The 12,049-nt window shown below is 42.5% G+C and overlaps 1 protein-coding gene across 14 annotated transcripts in view; it reads right to left on the reverse strand.

Annotated features, from left to right (window-relative positions):
- MAP3K7 (mitogen-activated protein kinase kinase kinase 7) overlaps positions 1 to 12,049 on the reverse strand; it is a 1,005,666-nt gene that overhangs the window by 728,627 nt on the left and 264,990 nt on the right. For all 14 annotated transcript variants that reach the window (XM_069606471.1, XM_069606465.1, XM_069606460.1 and 11 more), the window contains exon 5: positions 3,631 to 3,769. In XM_069606471.1, the coding sequence (XP_069462572.1) occupies positions 3,631 to 3,769 (139 nt within the window). The remainder of the gene's footprint in view (positions 1 to 3,630; positions 3,770 to 12,049) is intronic.

The raw sequence follows: 12,049 nt of genomic DNA on the forward strand, positions 1-12,049 counted from the left end.
GTCTCAAACCTTGATAGAAAACCCTGATAATGTTAAACGTGTGTTGTATTTTGGAACAAAAACAAGAGCGCAGATTATGAATCTGAAAAATATTAAAAACATTCGATTTTTCACACAATCAAGTTCTTACATTTTACCCTATAGCAGAAGATTTCCAAATCTGTGGCATAATGAGTTACTACGATTTTGATTAAATCTAATAAAATCCAACGAGACCAATTGTATTTGGTAGAAATGAGAGCATTCTGCTAGTGAATGTACCTTATGTGAAAAAAGGTTTCAACAAGATATGCAGCATGTATTGATTTCATGTTCATTTTCTCTAACCCTTAGGGTCAAATATTTCTCCGATTGTGTCCCCGATATGACTTGGATCTCTACCCAAGATTTTTGGCATAGACTTTCAGCAGGAAAGGAGATCTGACTGTCCATAATTGCACTACTAAAACTTTTGAATGAACTGAAGGTCATACAATTACTGCTATAATTCTGTATATGCAAGTCTATTTTATTTTGGACTTGTATATAGTGTTTTCTTTAAATTGTGTTTTTATTTCTATTTCTGAAAGTTGTTTCTTTTGTAATCAAAAATGATGAAAAGGTGTAAAAAGTCCTTTTTTGTGACTAAATGCACAATAAAAAAATGTTTTTAAAAATGTTGTCAGCTTTGTAATAGTTTCTTCTTTCATGTTCTCACACTTTGGATTTTCTTGGTTCAAGATTAACTGATAGCCTGATTCATGGAATTATTTACGTGGATAACGCAGATTTGCGCACCTTTCTGCCCGAAAATTCCCATACTTCAACCAGGGATTTTCGGAGAGAAAGGCACGCAAATCTGCGTTTTCCACGCAAATAATTCCATGAATCAGGCTGCGAGTTTCATAATTAGTACTGAGACGAGGCTACCCACGACCCCAGTTTACCTTCTTTGAGGCAGAACATCTCATGGAGTTCGGTTCCTTGGAATCCTTCCAGCTTGGATGCGACCGCAGTTGATTTTCTCTCAGTATCATCTTCACTTGCTTTGTCTTGGTGGTCCAGTGTTCGACTGGGGAACGGGAACTGGATATCTCTCTCTCTCTCTCTCTCTCTCTCTCTCTCTCTCTCTCTCTCTCTCTCTCTCGATATATAGATCTCTCTCTAGATATATAGATCTCTCTCTCTCTCTCCCTCTCTCTCTCTCATCAATCAATGTACTCGTCTCTGTCAATTGGTTATTTTCATTTAAAGGAAAATAGTCCTTTTCAGTGGGATAATTATATCTCTGCAGAGTATCTTTTACTCTGTGAGGATCGACTTGCCTCTACCCCTAGAGAGGGTATTGCAGAGCGGGCTCACCTCCCTAGCTTCACAGGAGGAGGCTCACCCATGTGGAGAAGGGACAAATTCCCTCGATTCATCACAGAACTTAGAATTGTTCTAAAGTGGATGAAATAATTGGGAGAAAAGGGCAGGACACAGTGCATTCTCCAAACTGACTTGGGTTCTAGTCAAAAGTAGTATGGCAGTTGGTGGTAGATGTAAAATCCCCCAGAAAACCACCTGATGGGTTAACTCTGCACGGTATCCGGGAATAACACTTCTTTATATGTTCTAAAGAACTAAATTGTCATTCAAAAATAACATTTTGATTCATTAATAAACTTTAATTCCTTTATTAATTTTCAATCTTTCATAAACGATATTACACAGAAAAAGTTTATCTTGAGCATTTAAATATTCCATTCAGTTAGTCATCTTTTGTTTGAATCATTTGCTTAACTATGGACACTTTAATATATATCATTCTACTATTCTTTGATGGTGGTCAATGGGTTCCATCTAACAACGCGTTTCGAAATAAAACATTTCTTCATCAGGAGCTGAAACTCAGACTTCCATTCAATGTATGTTCTGCAATAATATTAGATTTATTATGAATTTTGTGTCCTAATCTCTCATTGCCATTTGTCAGTTTTGAAAGACCTTGTTTTAATACTATGCTCGCCTCCATCTTTGATGTGGACTTCACTAGTACTGGAATATAAGCGCCAAATCAATTGTTATTCTCCAATTTTTCACCTTCCCCTGTCCTCTAAAAGTGTATGTAACCTTCGTATTAGGATCATTTAACAAAAATATTTTTATATTGGGTGTGTCCTGTAGGCTAAGCCATTATTATCTTATTGATCCCATAAAATCACATTTGCCATGTCAAAAGTCACATAATGTTTAAACCTTATGTTCTGCCTTGTGTATGGGGTATGATATACTGTCCCCTCTGATATGTTGCAGTATTTATTGACAGAGTTAGGAGGTAACCAGTCAGATGGTTATCCGATACATCAAAGTAATTAAAATACAAGCAGTGAATTTTGACCAATAACAGCACTGCAGACTAATTTGGTTTTGTCAGTTGGAGGTAGAGGCTCATACACCCTTCTTAAGCCCAGTGGGGAACAATAGACGATCTGTTACCCTACTTAGGAAGTCAGGGTCCTCAATTCTTATGAGCCGGTTTGGTTTACCTAAATACAAAGCACTGTGCTGAGTTAATAATGGGGCAATGGGGCAATACTTGTGATCGACATTTATAATCTCAACTGAGACAAAAGGTGTCCCTTCCTGCAAACAGATTGGCTACATAATGCTTACAGACCACACTCAGTTCCCTACCATACTCCGCTGCCACAAACCGAAGGGGGAAAACAACTTGTGTTACACTGGCCATCATCCTGGAATGGCGATTCCAGTTGTTTTTCACAAATTTACTATAGTCAGTAATTAATTCCCAGTCTATGTAAAATGTAACTATTTTTATTTTGTGTTTAAATAGGTGGATCTTTAAAAAACAGAAAGCAACTCACGATTTTAAATATCTGCATTATTTTTAAAATTATAGCTGCATTATTTTTGAAATAATAGCAAGAGCCAGGGTGCATGTCTAGTTCATTTGTGAATGAGAAATGAGTGTGGTCACATATTGTGTCTTTTAATTGATGAATGGCCGCAAGAATTAAGGATCATGATTCAGCCATTTTGTTTTCACAATAGTCCATGCTCTGTATTTTGAAGGTTGCAGGTTCTATGTCTGATTAAGCATGCCATTTTCCAAAGCAGTTTATCTTGTTGAATTTGCTCATCAAGACTAGCATTTTCACGGATACAAAAGAGCAATTGGGTCAAAAGTCCTTCTAAAGTAGAGTAACTGACTGGATTTCCGTTTGGTGCGTCCTGTAAGTGTGTAAGTCTCAAAGACCACCCCTGTTTACACTGCAAATACACAAAGGTTCCCACAATACTTACACATTTGTTGTATTGGATGTTTGAAATTACGGCACATCATAGCTGAACTTCATATGAACAATGACAAGAAATTTGAATCCATGTGAGGCCCTGCCACGGGACAATCAACTATGCAGCATTTCATTTTAATAGTTTCTCATTCACACTATTGATAGAACATTTTGGCAAAATACAAAGTGCAGCAAATAAGCAGATGTAGTACCAAGGATAACCTTTAAAGGAGTCTAGCTGTTACATATATATTGCTGTTATTCATACATTTCGGAATGCATCAAGATGAATGTCACAATTCACAAAAGCAAATCCTTAGAACTAACTTTTTAAATAGATCAGAAAACCTACTTGGGTGGCTTTAGATCCCTGTGGATGAGAGCTTTTGGTTTCATGCTGTGAAGATATGCCACACCCTGCGAGCATTGCAAACACCAGCTCATCGCATGTGCAGCATTGTAATATGGCAAAGGTTCAGCACCGTGCAGCACTGAAAAATAAAGGTAAAGGCAAAGACCTAAACATTATACAAATGTGGATATAATCTATTCAGCATCTTTGCAAGTCGTTCCAATTCATTTGATGCTCAAACATGATTTCTTCCTCATTATCACCCTACTCTATATAAACTAGGTTTCTGTAATCTACTACCTCTTTACACTCTTCTTCATGCCATAAAACTAAAGAGGTGTTTTGTAGTCAAGAAAAAAACAAAATGGTACATTTTCAGAATTCACATTCCCCTTCACCATTTTGTTGAGTACAGGAAATGAGAATTATCATCATCGGCAGGCTGGAAACCAAGAAATGTAAGCAACATGACACTGCCTGCTTAGCATCCAGTGCCTGGAACAACATCCGGACATGCAGGACAGCTCCCCCCTCATGCCCTCCATGAAGGAAATTAAGACCACCTCATCAGAAATACCCCTTTTATGCTTCCTGTCTGACCCCCCCCCCTCTTCACCCTACACTATCGTACCATTTCCCTCCTTGTTCAATAATCCACAAGTTCCAAGCTAGTTTTGTACATTTGAAAGGCCCACACATACGAAGCTATATATTGGATATTAACTGACAAACTAAGGCTCCCTTCTACTGTGACACCTACAGTAGGAAAAAAAGGTCTATAAAGCTTGCAGACATATTCTGAATGTATTAAAAGATGCCCCCCGTCCTCCCAAATCTACTGGGAAGTGAGTAATGGACTGAAAAGAACAAGTTACTCACGATAGTGCCTACTACACTCCTCTATCCTTTTGGGAGTACCATTTCATGGGGAAATGACCAGATGCTTTTTCGTCCAGCACAAAACGGTTGCCTTTATTTTTTTGCAAAGCCGGGCACTTTCATTACCTTGTGTCCAGGCCCTCTTAGTAGTGCCATCTGCTTTGTCAGTCAGTCTTTTTCCATATGGCTATGCAGGACTTGACCAAGGACTGTGTTTAAGTGAGGAAAGTGGAGGGTGGGGGGGTACGGAAAAAAGAAGGATCTGGACTAGGAGTAAAGGATCCTTTCTTTAGCCCTTGTCCCATTCCCAATTCCCTCAAACATTTGGGAGATTCCCAAGCTGCTTCTACTCAAATGGAGAATGGATTTGATCACAATCTACAGTAGGTAAAGAGATTCTGCCAGCTCACATGTCCAAACCGGACACCAGCTCTAGAAGAGGTATCAACAGCTGTAATAATTTCAAGTTGCAAGCTACTAGCAAGGTATAAAAAGTCACTCATTCCCCTCAGACTTCCTGTGAGGAATCTCAAGGTGTCGTTCCTGCTTAAGATAGGGAAGCCCCTTTCCATGAGGGCAGGGAGGTGAGGCTGCTACCCAATATTTCCCTTGGGGGTGGTGCTCACCGAGACGATGTCAGGTGTAGGGAGGACCCGGTTTGATGAATCCTGCGGAGTCTCCACAAAGACCCTACCTAAAGTCTCCTCCCAGGTGGCCAGGGAAAGGCAGGCGCTTTCTGATCCGGACCATGAGAGTGGTGTTCTGCGGGAGGCTCACATGGGAGGAGAAGGGGCCCAGGGGAATGAGAGACTCCTTTTGGTGAGAGACAGTATTTGTCTTCCTCTAGAGAAGACATCAATGCCAAAGTATGTAATGGCTTGTTGTCAGAATAATCGTTTAGGTCCCCATGTTTAACAGCTTAATATGGGTAAAAACCTCCATAAAACCCTAGGCATTGGAAAAAGGAAACCCCTTCTAAAGAGACTTACAGGGCTAGGAGTTCCCCTAAATCCCAAAGGTACAGTGAAATAGAGTGTGAATAATAACTTACACTCTAAGAAATCTAAAGATCCTTATCTCGCCATAAAATCAAATCTTGTGATTGATCCTTAGGATATTCCTGTAGAGAATATTATTGGGAACAGAAACAAGCTTAAAATCAAGCATCCAGTTATAAAAATCGATTGTTGCATTAGGGTCTTCAAGTCCCATAATGCCCTAACTACTGGGACGAGGAAGAGGGATGAGAAGGAACAAAACTGCAAAGTGTAGCTTGTTAATGGGAATGACCCACACCTGAGGGAAACTGGGAGGCTTAAAAGGTCCCCTCAGTTGCAGGCCATCAGAAAGCAGAAGAAGTCGAGCAGTAGACTTAGGTGGAGTTGTAAACTCTCCACGTTGTAGCAGAAGCATAGAATGGAAGAGAAAGAGGACGCATAGACCACCGCCAGGTACCGAACAGTAGCTGTGAGTAAAAATAAAAAAGAAGGCAATTTTGAATATAGACCTGGTAGGAAACAGAGAAAACAAATGACTAACTTCAAGCAGGCAATTTGATTTAAAACACAGCAGCAAGATGGGGCAATACTTCTAGAACTTAACAGAAACACCCATTACCCAAGACAAAAGAAAGTAAAGGCGAGGCAATTTAAAACCAACCAACATTGCCAAGGTGAGCAGGGGGCTAATGAAAGTCCCAAAGTTTGTAATACTTATTGCCCATGTTTGAAGAAGTATAGAACAAAAGCTGGTATAAACGCATATTGCCAAAGCCAAGGAAGAAGCATAAAACCATATTGTCAGGGTTTGGTTAACAAAGAAGTGGGAAAACAAAAATGTCAAGAAGGCTGCCCTTCTGATAGGCTATTCAGAAGGAGAGGAGCATAACACAGAGGTTTTGGAAATCACAAAAGGATACTAAAGAGCACCAATGTGAATCTTGCCTTCCCCAAAGAATTGCTTAAAACCGGATGATGGATAAACCCACTTAAATGTCCCAAGAAGGAATTATCAACTTTCAAGTAGGATAGAGGTAAAAGACTGTAGTCTACTCTGCCGTTATAATACCAATGCAATAAATACTGAGTGCTATTTGAGGCCAATAAGAATCTGGTCGTGTGAAATAGGCAAGGTATTTTCAGAGAGACCCAGGTCAAAGAAGATCCAAAAGGAGTCATGTGGAGAATGTGGCCTCCATATGGTGGGAGCCCAGAACAATTCAGCCAAGTAGGAGTACACATGGACCCCCGCCAGATGTAAACGCGATGCAACCAGAGTCATGATCTTGTTAAACACAAGGGGTAGAGAACTGAGCCCGAGGGGCAGCGGTCAGTATTGAAATTGGTTGTTATCAAGAGAGAAACCAAGTCAGTGTCTTTAAATGCCCATATTCATTTTTAAGAAAAGCTGTATTGCCTACAGAATCCCCTGCTTAACCGACAAATTGCAGATTGTCAGTGGGTACAAAGTCACAAGAAGCATGGACTTCCTATGTTTAGTTATCCATAAAGACTGAAAATCAGAAACCATCGTTCTTAGTTGCTATTCTGCGATTCCTGTATTCTTAACCAGAAAAACCTTGACTTGCACCCTGATAATTTTGTTTCCAAAAAGCTCTTATGACCTTTTAAATATAGTTACTGTTTATCCCTTCAGTACTTTGCCTTCTATATCTAGCTCTTCCCTTTACTTGTACTGCGCTATGCTCCCTCGTGGAGTGGTTTGCATAATATTAAAAACGTATTTCTCAAAGTGACAAAACGCCATTTCTAGCTTGGAATGTGAAGGTAGGCGTCCTTCAGATCTTCAGCTTCTGCTGTCAATCTAGCCACTGATATGACCCAAGAATATTTTGATATGGTCATACACTGCAGCGCAAACCTGAAATCTATTGGGTTGATATTGGACCGAGTTCTCAAGTTTCTCTTTGGGCAAGCAGAGGCATTAGGAATCCCTTATGCACAGTTATTTGCTTCTTCCTTAGAGGAGTAAAGATGGCTATATCAGGCTGTCTATTATGCTCCACTTGGATGCCCTGAAAACCTCAAAAATAACAGGAATACAACTCCTGCCTGTGAGGGGCTCTTTGAAATCCTTTAGATGGACTATTTGTATACTTGTTTTTCTGCATATTAATTTGCTGTCAGTTAAACTCTGGAAAAGGTCTATCCCTTCGAAGGGCAAGTACAAATCTTTGTCCTACATCCCTTGATTACACTCCAACACATTCACACCTGGAGTGAAATATCTGCAGTCAGTCACATTCCTCTGTCTGCCATGCCGATGTGGTGAGCTACCGATTCCAAATCACCCTACATAAAAAGGAGAACCTGGAACAGCCTTGCCCAATACTCCGCCATGCAGTAATGCCTAAAGTGTGCCATCTGCTTTCAGAGTTTTTAATTCTCTTTGCCTTAAAGGTCAGTTTTTGACTGGCAAAGGTGGAGGTCAGAATGTTTCTTTACCAACAGCGTGTAGCTCTTTTTCCTCCCTGCTTGGAAAGGCTGCGAGGGAGGGGATTTTGAAAACAAGGCAGCGGTCACCAGCACAGAGGATAGGGGCTTTGAGTTAGAGGTCAATGTGACACAGTCTCTTATTACTAACTGGTGAATGGAACTGTGGAGACCACGAGAGCTGAGAAGCACTACACGATGTAAGCTCTGGAGGCGGTAACAGGCAGGTCCCGCAAGCCTCCATAACCTGTTGTACGGATGGAACCGGGGGTCCCAGGCCAATGGAGGTCTCCTGCAATCTGTCACAAGAATCGGGATCCCCCTCAAGTTTTCCCACTCCCTATCCATTCTATTGTCCCATTGGCGGACCAACCTTTTGCAAGTCTGCGGGAATAGAGGTCAGTGCAAGCCACCCCTCCCGGTTTCCAAATAATCGTCTTGAAGACAAAAACATTCTGGAAAAACAGGATGGCCAGCAAACTCAATCAGCATTTTAGTATAAACAGATAGAGACTAGACAGCACAACCTCACTGTCGGTGAATTCTGCGGACGTGCAACGTGAGTGCCATATAGTGGCTGCAGGCCAGCACTTCCATTGCAGGTGCAGAACAGAGTGAAACCAAGGGGAGGCTAGCCTAGGTATGAGCTTGGGAAGCGGATCAGCCTTTACTCAAAACACATGCATGTTTTGTAGTGCCAGTGGTGCCAACAAACCCGAAACCATTCAGGTAGCTCTGACAGAGCTGTACGCTTTTAATAAATTGGTACAATCATGTGTGGGGAAGATTCCCCATAAAGAGTGTCCGAGTCAATCGAACGTGGTGCGGGTAGTTGAGAGTACAAGCCGACGAGAACAGGAAAGAGCATTATGTGGCAACACAGAACTAAATGAAAGAGCTACTCCAGAGCCACCAATGAGTAGTACAAAGCAAACTGCAAGAATGCTGCAAGTGGTAAAGGGTGCAGGAGGTCAGAGCAGAGAGAAGGCTAAGCGTTGGGTTACCCAAAGGAGGGATACAAGATGACAAAGGTGGAAAGGTGGGGACAGATAGAAAAAAATAGAGTAGAGGAGGCTGGAAGAGAGCAGAAAGTAAAGACAGAACTTCCAGGAAAGAAATCAATACAGGAAGGGAACAAGCCCGAGAAAGACATGAGGAGAACAGGCGGGGAGAGTGAAGAAGGACTAAAAGTATCCCTAGAAGAAACTCAAGACGGATGGGAAAAGAGCAGAAACATGGCACCACAGGAAAGTGAGGCAAAATCGGGCTAATTGGACTGGACTGCAGGAAACAAAGGGCGATGAACAGCGTAATAGTGACACTGTCGTAGTCCTAAGACTCCACCAAGGAGGCGTAAGAAGAGTTCGTACAAATGGGAAAAGGAGCTGTAAGAAAGGCATGGTATCAAAGCAAGACAGACAAGTGATCACAGTTCAAGGGTGTTTATTAAACTGTAAAATAGGGAGATAAACGCCTAATCTAAACCTGAATCTAAGATGGGAGCAAGCTACGACCATCAAATAATATGAACACAGTCCTAGTAGAGTCTAGTCAAATAAAAAAGGGCCTATACTAAAAGAAACTATTGCCCATCCTTACCGCTTTGCTGCAAAACAGTGTGGGATAATGTACACAAGAAAAGAAAGAAGTGTTCAAAGGTCAGGATGTTATGGCCGGGGATCCCTGCCCCACGTTTTTAACACGGGACAAGGCAGGACTCTTAAGCACAGCATGCTCCTGGGCTTCTCTGGCACAAGCTTACAGTTCCTTATCTCTATATCAGGGCCTTCTGTGCCAAAGTCTCTTCTCATACAAAGTCTCTTGATTTAGAGGGCCTGATCTACCAAAAACAACAAAAGTTCCTTCTGCTAATCTTCACGTCGTGCGATTACCCTTCACCCTTGGATCCCCCTCAGTCGGGTTCTGATCCTTCTTTCAGTGTCAACCTCTCAAAGCACTTGATAATTTAAACAGACTTCCGAAGGGCAATCTCGTCTCGCTGGGTCACTGTTAGCCTATGGCAAGTGCGGGCTTCATAAAAATCACAGTTCGCACTGCGTTACCCTCAGCTGGGCGCAAACGCCGGTTTCACAATTCCCTCAGTCGGGTTCACAATTTCGCAATTGTCAGAACTTCTGCAACGTGTCAAGGACTTTCGATTGTACAAGGGGTTTGGCTTGATCCTTGTATGACCACCTTGACACCTTACGCCGGCATTCCTTCCCTATGGCCTCTTACTTGCAGTTTCAATATTCTTTTAGCTCAACACATTCTCTTTGTTCAGGAGAGGGGTACCAGCCAGAGACCTTTGAATGAGCGCCCACGTGGCGTCGGACCACCATCTCTGGTACCAAGTTTGTTCACAAAAAATACTTCTGTTTATTACTCTTCTTAATGTTGCCACTGCAACCTTGAGCCCAACAGTCCGGTCCACTATCAGGTTCTTCCGACTCACCGGCTGTGGTGAACTCGTGGATGTTTCTGTTGCCGCTTGAGTCAAGGACGGTACCATGATGGCTACCGTGTCTGCCCGCCCTGGCTATAGGTGCAGGAGGGTTCAATGTACCGCCGACATCTGCCACACCATTCGCCAGCTGAGATTCCCGGTCTTAGGTTTCTTTTGTCGGAGGCTTTGTGGGTCTGGGTTGGCAAGAGCAACTTCCTCCTTGGCGTCCTTTAACGCCTCGCCGCCTTTCTCCTCCATTTGAACTAATGTCCTGGAATAGCTGCTTCCTCATGCGTTCAGCATTGCTCAGAGTGTGCTCTTGTACTCTGCCTTTTATCCCTATGGGGAAGTGAAAGGGCAGTCTGTGCCTGACCCTTGTGTTGGGACATGTCAGGTAAACGGCTCTGGTATTAGTTTGTTGTCGCTTACGGTGTGAGAAAGTGTTCATGTTGGAAAATGGCTTGGGCTAGATTTTCGAAATATTCTACTGGGCAGGATGGGGAAAAAGTGCCTTAAGGACAGTGTTAGGTAACATTTTCATAGTAATGGTAAATCTCCCTGACCTGTGCCAACCCAAGAACCTTTTGCTTTACTATTGGATTACTTTTCCTTATACCTTTGTGAGTGGGAACCTTTTTTCCACACTCACAGAATCTTTTACTCTTTGTATGGGTGTCATTTTTTAGATTCTCCATAGTGTCTTTTAAACTTTATCCACAACTTTTTGGCTATAAGTGCCTGTTACTGGGTTGCCCTAGGGGCTCCCCCTTTTAACTTTCTCTGGCTAACCTTTACAGAACTACAATTCCCAAGAGTATACAGGATCTTTGGATCCCTTTTACATTTTATTTGGTGAAACCAGCACACCCCACTTAATGTGGAGTGCTGGGGAGATACAATGTATCCCCTTTCACACTAAAACTGTAACAATGATGTTACAGGGACAAGCTTACCTTTGATGGTTGGTGGAAGGGATACCTTTTACTAATTCAGTGCACCTTTACCGCGGGCTGTGTTCACAGATGCAGTAAAGGCACCCAAGGGTGCTCATTTTACCAAAATGGCCAGTCTTGTTTTTTCACCATTTTAGTGTTTCTTGTCCTTCTTCCTTCCCCTGACATCCAGGGTGGGCAATTCCTTTGTGTGATTTATATCTTTAGCGGGAGTCCCCTGGACTCCCCACCCAGGCTACAGTCTGTCTGTGAAGGTAGGAAGCGAGGGACAAGTCTAAAACTCCCACAGCCCTTTGTCTTCCTCCTTGCCTGAATGGGGACAAAGCCCAGTGGGGGGGCTGGCTGTCCTGATTGGACAACCAGACTGCCCCTTGTTGTAAAATGCCGGGAGAGAATGCAGAAGTTATGCTGTAGTTCCTTTTAAATACTCTGAACCTGGAAGCTGAAGACAAATCGACCACTGGAACCAAAACTGAAGAGGATGATTAAGGAAAAGCAGAGGGGACTATTTCCAGTGACCGGAGAGCCTGCTGTGTAACCCGAGCCTGCTGTAGCCCTTCCTTCCAATCGAACTGGGAACTCCAAAAACGACGACCCAGAGCCTGGTGAGACACACTAGACTCAAGAAGACCTGCTTTTTGAGCCATCCCACGCCATGCTGCAACCTTGCGGGGCTGCAATACCCCAAT

The sequence above is a fragment of the Ambystoma mexicanum genome, chromosome 4p (genome assembly GCF_040938575.1).
Source record: "Ambystoma mexicanum isolate Mex_15411 chromosome 4p, UKY_AmexF1_1, whole genome shotgun sequence".
Taxonomy (NCBI): Eukaryota; Metazoa; Chordata; class Amphibia; order Caudata; family Ambystomatidae; genus Ambystoma; species Ambystoma mexicanum.